Consider the following 22,718-nt stretch of genomic DNA (forward strand, 5'->3'; position numbering starts at 1 on the left):
GGGACCGGACCAAATAAAATTAAAATTAGTCGTATTCCCGATTTGACCATGTGGGGGGGGGGGGCGAGTGGGGGGCCGGTTAATTCGCACAAAATAGAAAAAGTGAAGTATTTTTAACTTACGAACGGGTGATGGGATCCTAATGAAATTTGATGTTTGGGAGAATATCGTGTCTCAGAGCTTTTGTTTTACATGCCAACCAGATCAGGTGACATTGGGGGGAGTTGGAGGGGGGACCTAAAATCTTGGAAAACACTTAGAGCAGAGGGATCTGGATGAAACTTGGTGGGAAAAACAAGCAGAAGTCCTAGATATGTGATTGAAATAACCGTAACGGATCTGTTCTGTTTGGGGGAATTGGGGGGGGGCGGTAATTCAGAAAAATTAGAAAAATGAGGTATATTTAACTTGCGAAGCAGTGATCCGATCTTAATGAAATTTGAAACTTGGAAGGATATCGTGTCTCAGAGCACTTCATTTAAATCCCGAATGGATCCGGTGACATTGGGGAGAATTGAGTGGGGGGGGGGCTAAAATCTTGGAAAACGCTTAGAATGGAGGGATCGGGATGAAACTTGGTGGGAAAAATAAGCGCAAATCCTAGATACGTGATTGACATAACTGGAACGGATCCGCTCTGTTTTGGGGAGTTGGGGGGGGGGGGGTTAATTCTGAAAAATTAGAAAAAATGAGGTATTTTTAACTTACGAAGGAGTGATCGGATCTTAATGAAATTTGAGGGTTGGAAGGATATCGTGTCTCAGAGCTCTTATTTTAAATCCTAACTGGATACGGTGGCATTGGGGGTGGGGGGTTGGGTGGTCCTAAAATCTTGGAAAACGCTTAGAGTGGAGGGATCGGGATGAAACTTGATTGGGAAAATAATTATAAGTCCTAGATACGTGATTGACATAACCGAAACGGATCTGCTCCCCTTGGGGGAGTTGGGGGGAGGGTGAATTCTGAAAAATTAGAGAAATGAGGTATTTTCAACTTACAAAGGAGTGATCAGATTTTAATGAAATTTTATGTTTGGAAGGATATCATGTCTTGGAGCTCTTATTTTAAATCCCGACCGGATCTGGTGAAGGGGTTAATGGGGGGGGGCCTAAAATCTTGGAAAACGCTTAGAGTGGAGGGATCGGGATGAAACTTGATGGGAAAAATAAGCACAAGTCCTTGATACGGGATTGACATAACTGGAACGGATCTTCGCTCTTTGGGAGAGTTGGGGGGGGGTTGATTCTAAAAAATTAGATTGTATCTTAATGAAATATCATATTTAGAAGGACTTCGAATGTCAGATCTCTTTTTTTAAATCCCGACCGGATCCAGTATCATTAGGGGGGGGGGAAATCTTGCAAGACGCTTAAAGCAGAGAGATCAGGATGAAACTTGGTGGAAAGAATATAACCGGACCGGATCTGCTCTCTTTGGTGGAGTGGGGGGGAGTAATTCGGAAAAATTAGAAAAAATTAGGTATTTGTAATTTACGAAAGGGTGATCAGATCTTAATTAAATTTGATTTCTAGAAGGATCTTGTGCTTTAGAACTCTCATAATAAATCCCGACCAGATTCAGTGACATTGAAGGGAGTTGGAGGGGAAAACCGGAATTCCTGGAGAACGTGAAAATCGAAGTATCTTACGAATGAGCGATCAGATCTTAATGAAACTTGATATATATAAGAATCTTATGTTTCAGATGCTCAATTTTTAATTCGAATCGGATCTGGGGACATAGAGGGTTGGAGGGGGAAACAGAAATCTTGGAAACCGAAAATCTTGTAAAACGCTTAGAGTGGAGAGATTAGGATGAAAGTTGATGGGAAGAATAAGCACAAGCTATAGGTACTAGATTGACATAATCGGTATGGAGCTGTTCTCTTTGGGGGAGCTGGAGGTTGTTAATTTGGAAAAATTAGAAAAATTGAGGTATATTTAACTTAAGAACAGGTGACCGGAACTTAATGAAATTTGATATTTAGAAGGAACTCATGTCTTAGAGCTCTTATTTCAAATGCCGACCAGACCTGTTGAAATTTGGGGGAGTTGGAGGGGGGAACCAGAAATCTCTTAGATACATAATTGATGTAATCGGACTGGATCCGCTCTCTTTGGGGAAGTTAGGTGATAGGGTTCATTGCTTTGGCGAGTTTAGTACTTCTGGACGTGCTAGGACGATGAAAATTGGTAGGCGTGTCAGGGAGCTGCACAAATTGACTTGATAAAGTCGTTTTCCCCGATTCGACCATCTGGGAGGCTGAAGGGAAAGGAAAAATAAGAAAATCGAGGTATTTTTAACTTACGAGTGGGTGATCAGATCTTAATGAATTTTGATGTTTAGAAGGACCTCGTTACTCAGAGCTCTTATTTTAATTCCCGGCCGGCATTAAGCCTCTGATTTTCCTTTTAAATCAATATATAGATTCTTAGAATTTTGCTAGAGCTCATACCATATGAGCTCTTGGCTCTTCCAGCCTCGTCAAAAGTGCCATATGAGCTTTTAGCTCTTGTTTTTTATGTGTCTATTGTTGTCAAAATTATGTTTTTTATTTTAAGTTTCGAATCAAAACACGAACTGATTGGAAACAAAATCATTTAATAAATACAAAGCACTGATCTCCTCGAAGGTTTCATAGCCAGAAAAGAAGGTTTGGGGTGTTTCCCCCTATTTTCCAAAATAAGGCAAAATTTAAGGCAAAATAAGGCAAAACACTCGGAATTTATCAACTACCTTGGTCTATTATAGTCAAAAGTAGTTTTATTAATATTTTGATAATCATTCAGCTACTAAGACACTCTGAATTTACCTACTAGCTGAGTTTGTTGTATGCAAAAGTGCTTTTGTTAATTTTTTGATAATCAGTTACGAATTAAAAGATTTAGAGTTTACCTAGTATCTGAGTTTGTTGTGCTCAAAAGTGCTTATTAGATATTTTATATTAAGTCAGCAACTAAGAAATTTGGGTTTTACCTACTATCTGAGTTTGTTCCATGCAAAAGTGCTTTTCTATTAATTTTTTGATACCCAGTCACGAATTAAAGGATTGGAATTTACCTAATAGCTGAGTTTGTTTTAGTCAAAATTACTTTTATTAAATTTTTTGGTACTCATCCAGCAACTAAAACATTCAGAATTTGTCAACTACCTTGGTCTATTTTAGTCAAAAGTCGTTTTATTAACTTTTCGATAATCAGTCAGCTACTAAGACACTCTGAATTTACCTACTAGCTAAGTTTGTTTTATGCAAAAGTGCTTTTTGTTAATTTTTGATATTCAGTTACGAATTAAAAGATTCAGAGTTTACCTAATAGCTGAGTTTGTTGTACTCAAAAGTGCTTCTTTGATATTTATATTAAGTCAGCAACTAAGAAATTCGGGTTTTACCAGCTATCTGAGTTTGTTTCATGCAAAAGTGCTCTTCTATAAATTTTTGATACCGAGTCACGAATTAAAGGATTTTAATTAACCAAGTAGCTGAGTTTGTTGTAGTCAAAACTGCTCTTATATGGTACTCATCCAGTAACTAGAACACTCAGAATTTATCAACAACCTTACTTTATTATAGTAAAAAGTGCTTTTTATTAAATTTTTGATACCCATTCAGCTACTAAGAAACTTCGAATTTACCGAGTACTTGAGTTTTTTGTATGCAAAAGTGTTTTGATTGATTTTTTTTTTTTTTAACTCAGTCACTACTTAAAAGAGTCGGAATTTATCACCTCCATCAGTTTCTTGTATTTGAAAGTGCTTTTATTAGATTTTTGGTGTGCAGTCAGCAACTAAGACTTTCGTAATTTATTTGTTAGCTGAGTTTTTTCCATGCAAAAGTGCTTTTCTATTATTTTTTGGGTTTTCTCTCAGTAACTGCAATGCTTGGTATTTATCAAGTCCGTTCAGTTTGTTGTAGTCAAAAGTTTTTTTGACTACAACAAAAGTTGTTTTTTTTTGTTTGATTTTTGATGTTCATTCAGCAACTAAGGTATTCAGAATTCACCTTTCATCCAAGTTTGCTCCATGCAAAAAATGTTTATTTTAATATTTTTATTCCCAGTTATCAATTAAAAGACTTGGAATTTACGAAGTAGCTGATTTTGTTACAGCTAAAAGTGCTTTTATTGATTTTTTTGGTACTCAGAGAGCAGCCACAACGTTCGGAATTTATCGAAGCCCTCATTTTATTGTCGTAAAAAGTGCTTTTATTAGAATTTTTATGCTCAATAAGCAACTAAAACCTTCGGAATTTTCCTAGTACCTGAGTTTTTTCAATACAAAAGTTTTTTTTCTATTATTTTTTCATACCCATTCACCATTAAAACTACTTGAAATATTTCAAGTAGGGGATGGACACAAACATCCAAGAAAAAAAACATATCTTGATCATCTTTCCAAAGAAAAATATCAAACTCTGTGTTTTATATATAGAGGCTTGAAACCTAATTTCTAGACAATCTGCAGACAAATATTTTATTGACGGTGTAATATTCATCAAGAGTACATATTTTTAGGGGAGGGGGGACTCACTTCTAAGAATTATGAAAATGGTCTGGTGTTATCAACTTTTTTGTCGGTGAAATTAAAATTAAAAAGCTATGTATATCAGTAAGAATAAAAGTCAATTGTTTTTTGCATATCTTACGATCAAAATGCTGTTTTCAGTCTTGGTTTCCCTTTTAAAAGAGTCTATGAAAAGCTCACTGCCATGAACCGTTTCAACTACTATTAAAAAGTTAGCGTAACTGTTTGTTACGATTGCTTTTTCCATCTAGCTGTTTATATTTTTATAATTTTATTTCTCATTCATTTTACTGGTAGATCTATGTCACCATGAGATAAACCTATTTCCCACCCTGTCTAGGACAAAATACAAAGACAGAAGGGGGGAGGGAGTCAAAAAGGCTTTCTAGAATTTTTCGATCTTTAGAAAGTTATATCTCAAGGTCAAAACTACTACTACTACTACTACTAATAACTCACTGAAGCACCAAGCCGCCTGAGGCCAACACAGCTACGCACGCTCCTCCTCCAACCTAATCTATTTAAAGCCTCCCTCTTTACACCCTCCCAGGAAGTTCCCATTTCCTTTAAATCTTTATTTATGACATCCTCCCAACCCAGACAAGGACGACCTGCTTTCCGTGTAGCCCCAGACGGTTGGCCAAAAAGGACAATCTTCGGTAATCTGTCATCCTTCCTCCGTAGAACCGGTATATTTGTGAAATTGTAACATTTTTCCCTAAAAATTTCCACACCTCAATGCAGCTATTTTAAATAAAATAAGTTTACGAGAAAATTTATATTTTGTTTATAAAATACTCTTGTTTTTCCAGCATTTTAAAGCTCCTGAATCTTCGTCGCTTAGAAAGTCTGAAAGATAAGTGGTGGACCGAAAACCCAAGTAAAGCAAAGTGTCCAGCAGAAGCCTCTACTTCAGAAGGAATTTCTATCGAAAACATTGGTAACTATACATTCAATTGTTTTGTTTATTCTCAATTGCATAAGAAAATTTGGTACGTGTAAGACAGCTATAATGGGCTATTCCTGACCTACAAAACCTGAAACCCCACTGTGAAGGAGTGCTAACTCTGTGTCCAAGTGCTGTAAATACATATTTTTATAATGAAACGAACTATGCTTTCAAAGGCCCTTCTTAGAATCAACAGCGTCCAAACCAAGAAATCAGTCAAGCCCTTTCTCTTAGGACACGTTGTGGCGTTTACACAAGTCTTTGTGGTAGTTACAATACCTCGAAGTACTTCTGCTCACACCTTACCCAGGTGGCTGGTATTTCTCTAGTTAACAAAGGTTAATCACTCAAAGGATTGAAAAATATCTGAGAGCCTAGTTATGCTAGCTGCTGTATGTCTTTAAGGAAAAGCAGCCAGCCTTTCTTCGGGGTTCCACAAAACTTTTGTTGAATATTGAACGTCTTATGAATGCTATGTCCTCCTTAAAGTTGATAAGTTTAGACATAACCCCAAATTTCAGCGTTTGAATATCCTTTAATGATTAAAGAAGAAACTAATAAATTTAATAAAATCCAAGCCATTAAATTTAATCAGAGACGTTTCTTCAATTTATTAAAGTGATTCATTTAACAATAGTGTATTTAATTTGTTGAGAAAGTAGTAGAATTTGTTACTTGCCCTTGATGACAGGTTTTATTTTCATTTTATAATATCCCAAAAATTATCTTTACCATGCCAGATAGCCTCTTTTGTCATTTTATTTCACTAAAATTCTTTTTATCTTTGCGTTTTAGAGGTTGACCGAATTTTGTCATATTAACAGAGACTGTTGATGCTTTCACATATTCCTCACTTCAATATTTTGCAAACCACATAAGCCATTCGATCCGATGATTGGGCTTCTTAAATGACATTGAGCAGGCTGAGCATTGTCCGATCCAATCTAAGCGAGTGTGGAGCGTTATTCAATCCACAACAATTAAATTGTCGGAGGAACACGAGGAACACGTTGGCCCATGTTGTGTAGACATTTGGTGAAGCCTAATAGATAGTCTGAGATATTAGTATTAAGAAAATCTTTTGTTCGAGCTTAGCTCTTTGCTAGCTTGAAGGATATATATTTTTTTTCTGTCTTTCTGGTTTATAAATCAATTGTATTTCATCTCTGTCTACTTAGAATTGGTCTAACCATCAAGAACAATGATTTCGACTAGTTAGTACATCTAAAAAAAAGCCTCGGGCGAGATTAAATTCAAGTAAAAGACGTATGGTTTATCTCCAGCGACCCAAAATAGAAGTCCAAGGGAAGTCCACGTATTACAAGTCCCTTTGTAATACGTAAGATCTTTGAATAATATTTGATAAGTTTCTAAGCTTAAGTACTCTCCTAAACCCAATGTGTGTACCAGTGAAACAAATATCAATAAAGAAATTATGGATGCTAAGGTTTCCGTACAAAGGTTTTATTTCTCCATGAAACATTGTAATGAACCTAAAGGTGCCAATTACCAAGAAATAGTTATGTCGTGAATATTGTGAACTACATTCCTTTTAGACATCCAAATGTTTTCAATTCAAAAGGGATAAGTCTCTGTGGGTAGTATGAACACTCTAAATGAATTAGTTATTATTGGGACTGCTTAAAACAATCCAAAGTGCTATATAGATTTCTACCTCGAAGTTATCTTTGAATTTACAATAGGGAGAATGGCCTAAGTCTTCATGGTGCCTTTAACATTCATCTGGAATATGGATCATACACTAGGAACGGCAGTATAAAATTTTGAACTTTATACCGAGCATTTTCTTAGGCTTAATTAGGTTTTAAATTTATTTGGGTTGAATGGCTTTTCCATCGTACCTCGTAGTTTAGCTTTAGCTTTCCTCAAAGCTTTGAAATTAATTTAAAATTGTTTTACAAACTCTTTTCAATCAACCTTGAGATTTTCCATGAAATCCAGTGTAAATCCGTCCCAGTTATTGCAAAAGGTGCAAATGACCAGAAATAAATTAGGCTAATGGAAAGTTATTTTTTTAAAGCTCGCTGTTACGTTGCAACTGATCCTTGCATTCTACGTTAAAAATTCAACCATTTTCCACCGTTTTGAAGAAGAATTTATATATTTAGGTGGAGTTTTATTATCATTTTTGCTGTTCTTTGTCATCTTCAGTTTTATTTTTAAGTTAGTATTGTAATTTGTTTAGTGCAGTTTTGACTGCTGTTTTTAAGTTGAGTTTTCCTTGTCTTCTTTTTTTTCACTGTAATTTTCATTTTGTCATAAATTTTTGCACCTAAAAATGATACATTATTTTGTCCTTCATTGTCATTTTTACTTTTTGATTTCGCTGCCCCTTTGGCCTATAATATTGAAGTGACTTCCACTGTCTGTGTCATTTCTTTTACAAAGCTCTTAAACTTTTATCTTTAGAGAAAACATCCATCGTTCTTGGGTGTATTATTGTCCTTTTTGTTCCTCATCTTCAGTGTTTTTCTTACTTTCTAGTTGGAGTCTATTTGGCTGTTTTTTTCTTGTGCCTATCGTTTTCAACTTCCATCGTTAACGTCATTTTAGCTTTGTTTTTTAGGTGGAGTTTTCATCGTAATTCTTGTTGGCATTATTCTATCGATCATCGTTTTGATTATCGAATACATATATTACAAGTACTATCACAAAGAGGATGGTGAAGATGATGAGTATGCTGCCAGCACATCTACAGCAGTTGCCAGCCCCAGTGATAAGACGAAAAACAATGATTGGAATAGTAAAATTATGTAAGATTTATTTATTTATGTTCATTGTTCCTTCAGAAATCAAATGAAAAGAAAAGATATTTAATGTACAGAACAATTCTTTTGCAGTTTCACTTAGGGGATATACAAACTTCCCTTATTTAATTGCTCCGATTTGATCTGAACAATTGAAAATTTTAACAAGAAATAATTCTATCGTAGTCAGTATTCTCTAAGATATCCATTTGTTCATTTCTCTACGTTTCCTAAATTAACAAAAAGTATAGGATGCCTTAAATGCCTTAAATGAACAGTGTGACAGAAGCTCATTAAAAGCCCATGGTAAAAAAAAAATCAAAATTTTAAATTAGTATATATTGAAAAATTTTTAAACATTAAATATAAACATAAACTCACAAACACACACACACACACATATATATATATATATATATATATATATATATATATATATATATATATATATATATATATATGTTTTTATCTACATAAAACTTGCAAATATACAACATTCTTCGCTGTCCCATTGTCTGTGCATATAAATAGATTGTCAGGTTTACCGACTCTTGAACATGCATCATATAATTGTCCATGGGAAAAACAATCCGTATTCAGATCTATACCGTATTTTTCTAATGATTGCCCTTGAGCTTTGTTGATGGTGATTGCTAATCGAATATTGCCTGTGTCCCCGTCGTCATTTAGATATCCCCCTGTGCCGCCTCCCTGGCGTACCCGTTTTAGTTGTGTCCCTGTGTCCCGGTCGTCATTTATATTCCCCGTGTCCCGGTGTCCCGTTCGCCGCAAGCCTGTTTTCACGTTGTTCTTGTGATTCCTCGGCACGTTTTCTTTTGGCATTATCTCTGTGAGCCGTAAGCCTGTTTTCACGTTGCTCTTGTGATTCCTCGGCACGATTTTTTTGGTAATTTATCTTTGAAGCCGCAAGCCTGTTTTCACGCTGCTCATGTGATTCCTAAGCACCCTTGTTTTGGCATTATCTCTTTGAGCCGCAAGCCTGTTTTCAAGTTGCTCTTGCGATTCCTCGGCACGATTTTTTTGGTAATTTCTCTTTGAGCCGCAAGCCTGTTTTCACATTGATCTTGTGTTTCCTCGGCACGCTTTCTTTTGGCATTATCTCTTTGAGCCGCAAGCCTGTTTTCACGTTGCTCTTGTGATTCCTCGGCACAATTTTTTTTGTAATTTCTCTTTGAAGCCGCAAGCCTGTTTTCACGTTGCTCATTTGATTCTTCGGCACCCTTTCTTTTGGCATTATCTCTTTGAGCCGCAAGCCTGTTTTCACGTTGCTCTTGTGATTCCTCGGCACGATTTTTTTGGTAATTTCTCTTTGAGCCGCAAGCCTGTTTTCACATTGTTCTTGTGATTCCTCGGCACGCTTTCTTTTGGCATTATCTCTTTGAGCTGCAAGCCTGTTTTCACGTTGCTCTTGTGACTCCTCCGCACGCTTTCTTTTGTTACTTTCTCTTTTAGCAGCAACCCTGTTTTTACGTTGCTCTTGTTTGGCATTATCTCTTTGAGCCGCAAGCCTGTTTGATTCCTCGGCACGATTTGATTCCTTGGCTGTTTCTTCTGCCATTTTAGGATTTATACTAAATATTATCTTTGAATCGCATGCCTTACATAACGAAAAGAGAAATCATCAATGCAACAGCACAAACACATTAAAAAAAAAGAAAAAAAAGAAAGAAGATAGAAGGAGAAGGGGAAAACTGTTTTCCTAAATTAATGATTAATATAGATCAGCACTTGAATGAGGCCTTAACCCTACTCATCCATACAACCACATAGGTCAAACAGCATAGCCATATACAATCAACCATAAAGAATAATCCATGGACAGGCAGTCATGTCGTCAATAAGTATAAGTCGTCTTTACCAAACAATAAAACAGTAAAGACAAATAATTCAAAGGCAACAAACCCAACAGGAGAATACACTTGCCTATAGGGTTTCGGCACTTTAAATTCTCTACCCAGTCAAGTGTTGTGCCTACCACAGAATATCCATGGCATCCCCGTGTCAGGTATCACCCCCAAAATACATGCCTATGAAAAAAAAACAGCAAATGTAGAACAACCAAGTAACACCAAAACAAGCTTATCCTGTTAATATACTCCTCTTTTTAGCAACAATAGGTAAACTATATGTGATAAAATTTACCAAATCACAAATATTAACTCTTTACAAAAAACCTGAATAAACTAAACAAATATAGAATTCATCATTACCATGTGGCTATTTTTGAAAAATCCGCTCTATTAGAAACACAATTCAAAATAAATGGCGCTGCATCAACTTTTCGCGAACTTCCGAAATTAGCCGAAAATTTCCCTAAGTATTTCCAGATATTTTTTTTTTTGGTATTTATTTAAAAATTATTTATAATGAAAACTAAATTTTTTAAATTGCCAAGTTAATTTATTTGCAGAAAAACCTCTTAATATCAATTTTTGGCTTAAGATTTTACATCTATTTTTAAAATCAATATAATTACTACAAATCCTTGTATAACGAAGTAACTGTGAGAAAAACGCCGAATATCAGAAATATTAATATTCAAATCTAAGAAATGATCTTCAAGACAAGCGCCATGACTAGGTTCAAGAGTAAGCTCTGATGGATATATATTTTTAGAAATATCAATGAAATCCTTGCAATTTAAGACCAAAATATCATCTAGATATCTTTTATTATTTGACAAAACATGTTTTAAATTACTTGGATTATTCTTATCCATCATATATTTATATTCTAGTTGACTTAAAAACAAGTCAGCTATAAATGGGCTGGCATTCCCCCCCCCATGGGAATTCCCACGATTTGCTTGTACAAATCACCACCAAATCTTATATAAGTATTGTATAAAACAAATTCTAATAACTCAAAAATCATATCCAAGCTGTAACATCTCAAGCTAACTGTAGTCTTAAAGCAATTTGTCCATATAGCTTTTTATTATAAGTGTCTATTTTTAAGAACCTTTCACTAGATAAGAGGAAAGATTTCTTGATAACCGTTTTTAAATTATCTAACATTACATTACGTAATAAATTAGTATACAGTGTCGCGAAATCGAAAGACTCAATTCTTTTAGCTGAAACCATTGTTAAAGAATCTATCACCTGCAGTGAATTATTAGCACTCCAATATGGATTAAAATTCGAAATTTTTTTAAAACCAGAACAATAGGTTTTAAGTTTATTTATAACTAGCTGTTGGGGTGGCGCTTCGCGCCATCCCAACACCTAGTTGGTAGGGCGCTTCGCGCCCCCCCAATGCCCCTCCGCGCGCGTAAGTCGTTACGCGCCATTGTAGTTGTGTCCCTGTGTCCCACACACACACACACACACACACACATATATATATATATATATATATATATATATATATATATATATATATATATATATATATATATATATATATATATATATATATATATATATATATATATATATATATATATATATATATATATATATATATATATATATATATATATATATATATATATATATATATATATATATATATATATATATATTCGCTGGATTCGGGATCCTTTGTCTGAGAGGACGCGGGTTCGAATCCCAGTGTACCCAATTCTTCAGTTGGGACGGGGGTCAGTGGCGTGACTCTGTAAGCTTAGCCAGAGTCGACCCAGCTCTAAATGGGTACCTGGAGAAATCTGGGAAAGGTAAACAGGAAGGGTGTGTGAAAGCACAGGATGGCTGGCCCCCAACCCCCCATTGCACTTCCTGGCTGAAGGGCCAAGAAACGGAGATCAGCACCGCCGGTAGGGACTGTAAAGTCTAATGCCGTATCCTTTACATTTTTTTTTACCTTTATATATATATATATATATATATATATATATATATATATATATATATATATATATATATATATATATATATATATATGTATGTTTTTAACTACGTAAAACATGCCCCAGTTTGTAATTTCTCTTTGAGTGTCCGGGTCGTCATTTATATTCCCTGTGTCCCGGTCGTCATTTGTGTCCCGGTGTCCAGGTCTGTAATTTCTATTCGAACAATCCCTGTGTCTCGGTCGTCATTTATATATCCCGCCTGTGCCCCCGGCGTCCCCGTTGTAGTTGTGTCCCTGTGTCCCGGTCGTAATTTATATTCCCTGTGTCCCGGTCGTTTTGTGTCCGGGTGTCCCAGTCTGTAATTTCTGTTTGAGGTTCCCGGTCGTCATTTATGTTCCCTGTGTCCCGGCCGTCATTTGTGTCCCGGTGTCCCCGTATGTAATTTCATCAGTTGACAAACCTGACGTCAGTTGACAAGCAACTTCATGACGCATACAGCTCAATCCTTATAATGACGTCAGTCGACAAACATGACGTCAGTCGACACACAAACATGACGTCACTCGACACAAACACACCGAGACAACTTATTTATCTATCTATATAAAAACCAGTTGTCTGTGTGTGTGTGTGTGTGTTTGTCGAGTGACGTCATGTTTGTGTGTCGACTGACGTCATGTTTTCGACTGACGAAATTACAGACCAGGACATCGGGACACAAATGAAGACCGGGACACCGGCACATAGGGAATATAAATGACGACCGGGCCACTCAAAGAGAAAGCGACCGGGACACAAGGAATGTTCGATTAGCAATCACCATCAACAAAGCACCGGGACATAAATGACGACCGGGACACAGGGAGTATAAATGACGACCAGGACATAAGTAAAAAAAAAAAACTAAAAAAAAACTAAAAAAAGGTAAAAACTACAAAAAAAACTAAAAAGAAAAAAAAAACTAAAAACTAATACAAAAAACTAAAAAAGCTAAAAAACTGAAAAAACTAAAAAAGAAAAAAAAGGAAAAAGATGAAAAATAAAGGACAAAAACAAAACTAAAAAAAAAATAAAATAAAAAAACTAAAAAGAAAAAAGAAAAAAAACTAAAAAAAAGTAAAACCAAAAAAAAACTAAAAAGAAAAAAAGGGGAAAAATACAAAAATTTATTTCATCATATACCATTTCAAAAACGAATGTATATACAGACCGGGACACCGGGATACAAATGACGACCGGGACACAGGGAATATAAATGACGACCGGGTTACAGGGACATAACTACAACGGGGACGCCGGGGGGCACAGGAGGATATTGGTGTCAAATAAAATTTTGTATCTTTATTTAATTACAAGCTGTTGGGGTGGCGCTTCGCGCCACCCCAACACCTAGTTGGTGGGGCGCTTCGCGCCCCCTAAGCCCCCCTGCGCGTAATTCGTTACGCGCCATATTAGTTACGCGCCATTGTAGTTGTGCCCCTGTGTCCCACCTGTGAATATAGATAGATATATGTTTTTAACTACGTAAAACTTGCGAATATACAATATTCCTCGCTGTCCAATGGCCTGTGCATATAAATAGATTGTCAGGTTTACGACTCTTGAACATGCAACATATAATTGTCCATGGGAAAACAATCCGTATTCAGATCTGTGCCGCATTTTTCTAATGATTGCCCTTGGGCTTTGTTGATGGTAATTGCTAATCGAATACTCCCTGTGTCCCTGTCGTCATTTATATATCCCCTATGTGCCCTTCCGGCGTCCCCGTTGTAGTTGTGTCCCTGTGTCCCGGTCGTCATCTAAATTCCCTGTGTCCCGGTCGTCATTTGTGTCCCGGTGTCTCGGTCTGTAATTTCTCTTTGAGTATCCCGGTCGTCATTTATATTCCCTGTGTCCCGCTTGTCATTTGTGTCCCGTCTGTAATTTCTCTTTGAGTGTCCCGATCGTCATTTATATTTTTTGTGTCCCGTTGTCCTGTTGTGTAACATACGACAATAGATCAATTGTGTTTTAACTTTGTTCACGATCCCATTCTACACTTGTAGAAATAGAAGCAGTACGATTAGGTGAAGGCATTCTCAAATGCTTGAGAAGTTTGTTTGCAATAGATAAGCACAAATCTTCAATCATAACTAAAGTGCAGCTATACATTTCTGTTGTAAAGTCCAAGGTCATATCTGACCTTTCTAGCCGTATGATGTTATGATTCCTCGGCACGCTTTCTTTTCATACTTTTTCTATTAGCCGCAAGCCTTTTGGCATTAGCTCTTTGAGCAGCTTCCTCGGCTTTTTTTTCTGCCATTGTAGGTTCTTCTGTCATTTTAAGATCTATATTAAAAATTTATCTTTGAAAGACCTTCTTATATACTTATAATGACGTCATATACAAAGCCTTTGACGTCTTAACAAACATGACGTCAGTCGACAAACAACTTCATGACGGCATGATGCTCAATCCTTATAATGACGTCAGTCGACAAACATGACGTCAGTTGACACACAAACAACTTATTTTTATATATATCTATATATATAAAAATAAGTTGTCTGTGGATCTGTGGATCGTGGATCAGGTGACGTCATGTTTCTGTGTCGGCTGACGTCATGAAATTAGTTGTCGTCATTTTTGTTATGACGATGCTTAGTATATTGTAAAACACATTAATTTGGTTAATAATATACCATTTAAAACACCAAAATGAACATGCTGGAGTAGTCACTCGGTGAGAGAGGGTGTCAGAACGGAGAATGAAGGTCCCAGGTTCAAATCCTGGTTAGGCTAAAAAAGGTAAAAAACTAAAAACTAAAAAAAAAACTGAAAAAAACTAAAAAAAGGCAAAAACTACAAAAAAAATAAAAACTAATAAAAAAATAAAACAGCCGAAAAACTAAAGAAACTAAAAAAAGGAAAAAACTTAAAAAACTAAAAACTAAAAAAAAATAAAAAAAAGGAAAAAACTGAAAAATAGAAGAGAAAAAGAAAACTAATAAAATTAAAAATAAACATAAAAAAATAAAAAAGATAAAAACTAAAAATAAAGTAAAAAGAAAAACGAAAAAAAAAATAAAAAAGCTAAAAAAAAGGTAAAAACCAATAAAAAACTAAAAAGAAAAAAGGTGAAAAACTAAAAAAAAATTTAATCTAAAAAACTAAAAAAAAATAAAAAGGTAAAAACTAAAAGAACTAAAAAAGAAAAAAAAAACTAAAAAAAGGAAAAAACTGAAAAATAAAGGAGAAAAAGAAAACTAAAAAAATATAAATAAAAGTAAAATAACTAAAAAGATAAAAACTTCAAAAAAACTAAAAAGAAAAAGAAAGAAACTAAAAAACCTAAAAAAAGGTCAAAACCAATAAAAAAAACTAAAAGGAAAAAAAGGGAAAAAATTAAAAATTTATTTCATCATATACCAATTCAAAAACGAATTTATACCGGGATGACGACCGGGACACAGGGAATATAAATGACACAACTACAACGGGGACGCCGGGGGCACAGGGGGATATAAATGACGACCGGGACACCGGGACACAAGGAATATAAATGACGCCCGGGACGCTCAAAGAGAAATCACAGACTGGGACACCGGGACACAAATGACGACCGGGACACAGGGAATATAAATGACGACCGGGACACAGGGACATAACTACAAAGGGGACGCCGGGGTGCACAGGGGGATGTATAAATGACGATGGCGACTCAGGGAATGGTCGATTAGCAATCACCATCAACAAAGCTCAAGGGCAATCATTAGAATCATGAGGTATAGATCTGAATACGGATTGTTTTCCCATGGACCATTATATGTTGCATGTTCAAGAGTCGGTAAACCTGACAATCTATTTATATGCACAGACAATGGGACAGCAAAGAATGCTGTATGTTCGCAAGTTTTACGTAGTTAAAAACATATATATATATATATATATATATATATATATATATATATATATATATTTATATATATATATATATATATATATATATATATATATATATATTATATATATATATATATATATATATATATATATATATATATATATATATATATATATATATATATATATATATTCACAGGTGGGACATAGGGACGCAACTACAATGTATATATTCACAGGTGGGACGTTGGGGTGGCGCGAAGCGCCACCCCAACAGCTAGTCTATATATAAAAATAAGTTGTCTGTCTGTGTGTGTCGAGTGACGTCATGTTTTTGTGTCGACTGACGTCATGTTTTTCGACTGACGTCATTATAAGGATTGAGCTGTATGCGTCATGAAGTTATTTGTCGACTGACGTCATGTTTGTCAACTGATGAAATTACATACCGGGACACAAATGACGACCGGGACACAGGGAATATAAATGACGACCGGGAACCTCAAAGAGAAATTACAGACTGGGACACCCGGACACAAATCACGACCGGGACACAGGGAATATAAATGACGACCAGGACACAGTGGCACAACTACAACGGGGACGCTGGAGGCACAGGCGGGATATATAAATGACGACCGGGATACAGGGATTGTTCGAATAGAAATTACAGACCGGGACACCAGGACACAAATGACGACCGGGACACCGGGAATATAAATGACGACCGGGACACTCAAAGAGAAATTACAAACTGGGACACCGGGACACAAATGACGACCGGGACACAGGGAATATAAAGGACGACCGGGACACAGGGACACATCATTACAATAGTGAGGTATAGATCTGAATACGGATTGTTTTTCCCATGGACAATTATATGTTGCATGTTCAAGAGTCAGTAAACCTGACAATCTATTTATATGCACAGACAATGGGACAGCGAAGAATGTTGTATATTCGCGTGTTTTACGTAGTTAAAAACACACACACATATATATATATATATATATATATATATATATATATATATATATATATATATATATATACCCCAACACCTAGTTGGTGGGGCGCTTCGCGCCCCCCCAAGCCCCCCCGCGCGCGTAAGTCGTTACGCGCCATATTAGTTACGCGCCATTGTAGCTGTGTCCCTGTGTCCCACCTGTGAATAGAGATAGATATAAATATATATTTTTAACTACGTAAAACATGCGAATATACAACATTCTTCTCTGTCCCATTGTCTGTGCATATAAATAGCATTTATATTCCCTGTGTCCCGGTCGTCATTTGTGTCCTGGTGTCCCAGTTTGTAATTTCTCTTTGAGTGTCCCGGTCGTCATTTATATTCCCTGTGTCCCAGTGTCCCGGTCGTCATTTGTGTCCCGGTCTGTAATTTCTATTCAAACAATCCCTGTGTCTCAGTCGTCAATTATATATACCGCCTGTGCCCCCGGCGTCCCCGTTGTAGTTGTGTCCCTGTGTCCCGGTCGTCATTTACTTTTTCTTCTTTATTTTTCAGCGTCACTATGAAGTACATATCGCCAAACCTTTGTTTTTTAACTTAAATCTGGTAGGCATTGATGACCTTATCCAAGTCAAAATCCCAAACCCCAACAAATCATCATCGCTATCATTTTCAGTTTTGATATGTTTTGACTCTCGCTTTCCAGGTGGATTTTCATCTAACTGCGCGGTTTTGCGTTCTTTAGCCGTAAGCCTTTTTTCTTGCTGTTCTTGTGATTCCTCGGCACGCTTTCTTTTCTTACTTTCTCTATCAGCTGCAAGCCTGTTTTCTTGCTGTTCTTGTGATTCCTCGGCACGCTTTCTTTTCTTACTTTCTCTATCAGCAGCAAGTTTTTTGGCATAGACTCTTTGAGCAGCTTCCTCGGCTGTTGCCATTGTAGGTTCTTCAGTCATTTTACAATTAAACATTTTTCCGTGAACGCATGTCTTAAATATCTTTAATGACGTCACCGTCATAGCAAAAATGACGACAACTAACTTCATGACGTCAGTCGACACAGAAACATGACGTCACCTGACAGACAGACAGACACACAGACAGACAACTTATTTATATATATATATATATATATATATATATATATATATATATATATATATATATATATATATATATATAAATATAAATATATATATATATATATATATATATATATATATTCACATGTGGGACACAGGGACACAACTACGATGGCGCGTAACTAATATGGCGCGTAACGACTTACGCGCGCGGGGGGGCTTGGGGGGGGGGGGCGCGAAGCGCCCCACCAACTAGGTTTTGGGGTGGTGCTATATATATATATATATATATATATATATATATATATATATATATATATATATATTCATTGGTTTGGAATGCCCCTGGTCCCACTAATTGGAGTAGAAAGCCTCGCAGGCACCACTACTGTACTGTAAATATTGGGTATGATCATAACTTTCCAAGGTATGCCTTGTTCCAGCGTATGGTAACGTGATCGAACAACCAAAACGGCCAAACTTTAGACCAAGGGTGCCTCCACCTTTGTCACCCCTAATATCTCTAGCCATCTTTTTTTGGGGTAGACAAACCCGCCGTCGATATACTAATGATGATTTTTCTTACGAACTCTTTTCCTACCCTGCCTTGGCTCCTGGAAAAATAATCTAACACGGTTGTAGAAAATTACTCACTTGTATTCTTTCCACATATTTTAACAAAACATAACATTCATAAACTCTTAAGACAGTCCCTAAACGAGGCCTCAATTCAGACTAAAAACAAAAACACCACTTGTGTACCAAGCACTTTCTGTAAGGGTGAACCTTAGATTGGCCCTGGCCAATCTGCTAAATTAAGTTCAAAGGACAGGCTGCTTTTGAATAATATTATCTTCCAATGGCCCTGATCAGGAAGACAAAAATGGAATTTAGCTTTAAAGCTTATTTATTGTAAAACAACTATAGTTGAGCAATGAGAACTTAACGTATCATTGAAAATTATACCATGGCCAAATTTAAGCAAATGTAATTACGGAAACAAAAACGAGTCATTTATCTGGAAAAGAAAAGAAACTCAAGAAGAGTTAAAATTTAATTCTAATCAAGTAGTTGCGGTCATCAAGCCATAGATAATTGTAGAAAAAGGCAAGATAGATGGTCCGATTGAGTGAGAGGCAAATCTGGCATTAACCCCCTTATTAGGATTGTATAAAAACGGTATTAGTTCATTTGTTAATAGATAAGTCTATCTATTATCCGTCCATGTGTCATTCTTAGGGAAACAGAAATAAGGTAGTTAGATAGTCCCCCACCACCCACGTGCCACGCTGGTCCACCTTCGTCACGCTGGTTCTTCACCAGCGTCTACCACCACTGCTACTAGCTACTGCTTCCACCACTTGGCTCTGGATCTGTCGCCATCTACACGTCTCTACTGTAGAACCGCCATGCTAGATAATATGGGCAAACTTAAAGTCCACAAGTTTAGCAGACAATAATGGTGGTTAGTATGATTAAACAAAGATATTCTTGTTCTCTCAATTTTACATTTTAGAGGAGCGTAGGGTCAGGTTCTCCATTCGGTGATGGCAGTCATCATGAAAAATTGGCTGAACTCGCCTCTTAATCTCCATCGATGGAGAGAAGACCACATCTCAATTAAAACGCGTATTGCCCCTTGGTATAATTTGAAATAACCCATGGATGAAAATACAAAGGCCTTTGAAAACAATAAGGGTACAGGGAAAACAGCTAAAAGTTTGGGTGAATCATTAATCAGTTCATTTTGGGTCCCCTCACCTGGGATAATCAAATGAAGAATTGGCATTGATACTAAATGAAGAGATAATTTGGATACTTTGCTCAACGAATAAAGGTTTTCAGGAAATAATTGTCGATCCCCGTGAAGTGTTAAAACCGTGAATAGGGTTAAAAAACCAAGAACTGAAAACCACAGACTCCAGATCAGAGAAATAAAATCTCGAAAACTGGGTCACAACTTACACACCAGTTGTAAATTGAGCGAATCGTCCATCATTCATGATTCTCCAAATGGGTTCCTCCCCCCCCCCAAAAAAAATAGATCAAATCTCCTTTAAAGTTAGGATGGGATTAATCTCAGATTCCTGCCCGAGTTTTTCCAATCCAACCCGAAATTCATTATCTCTCAATCTTTCCGCAACCCGCTGTAGTCTATATTTTATATTAAAAGTATCTATAGTTTTTCTTAATAGGTCATGATCTACTTCTGTCTCCTAAGCTTTATCGTTGTCTTTTCCTGTCTAAGCTTTTTCCTGTCTCCTAAGCTCTTTTTTGCTCTCGTCATTTTGCACTTCTCTTAATTTTTAATTTTTTGCCACTGCAGGCTGAATCCGCAAATTCTGTTTCGTTTTTGTATTACTTATTTCTTTTCATCTTTTCTAAACTTTGCCATTGCGCAAAACGAATCATCATCAAATCTTCCGTTTAATACTTCTATTCTGCTTTTTATTTTTATTTTCTTTTGTCGTAGTAGGAATTTTCTTTTGTCGTAGTAGGAATCGCTAAATTTAAATTGAATTCTTAAATTGTAGTTTCTCTTTGTGTCTTTTTTCTAACTTTAAGTTTTCTTTACTTTTACGGCCGAGACAAATAATTCGTCATCAAATGGGAACTGAATTCCGATATTTGGTTCTCAATATCGCACCAAAATTTCTCGAATTTTACGAGGCAAAGCGCGTACAATAAATGTTATCTCATTTGTTTCTGCACAATGATGGTTTCAATTTGGTATATACTTGTCGTTGTCTAATTTTCCGTAAAAGTGTTCTGAAGTCTACTATTTTCGGAAAATTTCACCCAAAATCAATTTCACATGTCTTGTTGTCAATATTATGTTACTTAGCCGCTTCTGCATCCCATTTTTGCGGATTATCAAGATTATGAACTGGAGTATCAAGCATTTCATTTTTTTTTTTTTACAGGGTGGCTTAGCCTCCCATTTTGTTTTATTGGCTAGTTCACTTCCCCGCATAGTCAACGAAGAAGTATGTTTTCAGTCTTAGCATTTAATGTCTGATAATTTTTACACTTACTCAATTGATCCTTACACAAATCATTATGGGCATCCAATAGCCTAGATGTTAGTTGTGATAAAATCTCACTTTCTGGAATTCCCCAGCAGGCTTCTGTTAGGCCTATTATGGTTCTCTTAAACTCTCGGTGAGATCTCTCTTTCTTCTCTCTAGCTATTCTATCATTCTCTTTTTTTTTGTTCTCTGGCCATTCTTTCAGCCTCCTCTTTTTTTTCTCAGTAGCCTCTTCTTTCTGCTCTGTAGCTATTCTAATATTCTCCTCTTTTTGCTCTCTAGCTATTCTTTCTTTCTCTCTCTCTTTTCTATCTCCCTCCTCCATTTTTTTCTGTAGCTATTCTTTCTTTCTTCAAGAAATTTAGTATATATTGTGTCATATGAATATGATTTCTTTTTTATGACCCCCTGCTGGACATTGAGCTCCTACTACCCCTGCTACTCGGTCCACTTTGTTTCTCTCTTAGTCTGTTCGTTCTCTATTCGTATTTTATCTTACCTGCAACTCCCCTTCATTTTGCATAGCATCTGAGGGGTGAGATGGTTTTGACTGTTTCTATTTCATGTTTTCTCATATTACCGGGTGTGCTCCATTTCGATTGTGTTGTTGTTGTTGTTTTTTTGCTCCCAGTTCTGTTTCCATTATCTGGGTCTCTCTATCTGAGAATCATTCCTTTTGAGTCTGCAGTATATTCTTTTCTCCTTCTACGGTTCGTACTAGAGATCGTCCTATTCTTGAACGGGTGTTGAAGGTCCGCCTTTACAAGTGTCAAAAATGTCTGTTTCACCCCCTGAAAAGTATAAGGTTCCAGTTGATGGTGAATTCCCAAGGGGACGTTTAGCAGGAGTCGCATAAAAGTTTGAATCTGAATACGATTTTTTCTGACTCACCGCGGTAGCTTTTCTCAAACTAATTTCTAAATTACATTAATTCATGTTCCTTTCCCGACCTTGTGTGAATCTTCTGTCTATCCGCAATTATTTAAAAACTCAGGTAAAATCAAAATACTTCCTCAATCTAAACGAGAATCCTTCTCGAATGTCAAACTTCCCTAGTCTCGTGAAACTTATTATGGCTCACTTTACTGATTCTTTATTCAAGCTCATTAATTGCCTGATATATTGATTCGTATAATTGTTCTATATTTCAACTAGGCAACCCCCATTAGGATTCTCATAATGTTTTTAAAGCCTATTACTTCTAGGCTAAATCCACCCGTAGTTGCTAGATATATTAAATCTTAAAATTTTATTTTACTCCAACTAGGCAACGCCCATTCAGATTTTCGTTATATTTTTAATTAATATCATCTTTTTCCCACAGTTGTTTATATGTACTCAAATAAGGCTACTGCGTACACTAAATTTAATCATATCTTCTGGAAACGCAGATTCCTTTAGCTATGTTCTGATAACTTTCCTTAGCTGGATGCCACCAAGTATTAGTGGTTAATGCCACTGGTCACACTTATTGGAGTGGAAATCCCCGCCGCCACCACTATTGTACCGTAAATATAGGGTATGGTAATACCCTTACTGTATACCCTGTTCCAGAGTATGGTAAAGTGATCGAACGATTAAAGGGGCCAAACTCTAGGCCAAGGGTGCCACCACATGGGTCATCCCTAATATCTTTAGATATCTCTTTAGAGGGTAAACGGACCCTCCTGTCAATATA

At 36.3% G+C, this 22,718-nt stretch overlaps 1 protein-coding gene across 3 annotated transcripts in view; it reads left to right on the forward strand.

Annotated features, from left to right (window-relative positions):
• Positions 1 to 22,718, forward strand: part of LOC136024946 (ionotropic receptor 25a-like) — a 126,914-nt gene that overhangs the window by 95,853 nt on the left and 8,343 nt on the right. For 2 of the 3 annotated variants that reach the window (XM_065700538.1, XM_065700539.1), the window contains 2 exons: positions 5,334 to 5,461; positions 8,058 to 8,244. In XM_065700538.1, coding sequence (XP_065556610.1) covers positions 5,334 to 5,461; positions 8,058 to 8,244 — 315 coding nt within the window. Of the gene's footprint in view, positions 1 to 5,333; positions 5,462 to 8,044; positions 8,245 to 22,718 lie in introns of all 3 variants that reach the window. The other variant, XR_010616981.1, reaches the window with a different exon arrangement.

Source organism: Artemia franciscana, chromosome 3, assembly GCF_032884065.1.
Source record: "Artemia franciscana chromosome 3, ASM3288406v1, whole genome shotgun sequence".
NCBI lineage: Eukaryota > Metazoa > Arthropoda > Branchiopoda > Anostraca > Artemiidae > Artemia > Artemia franciscana.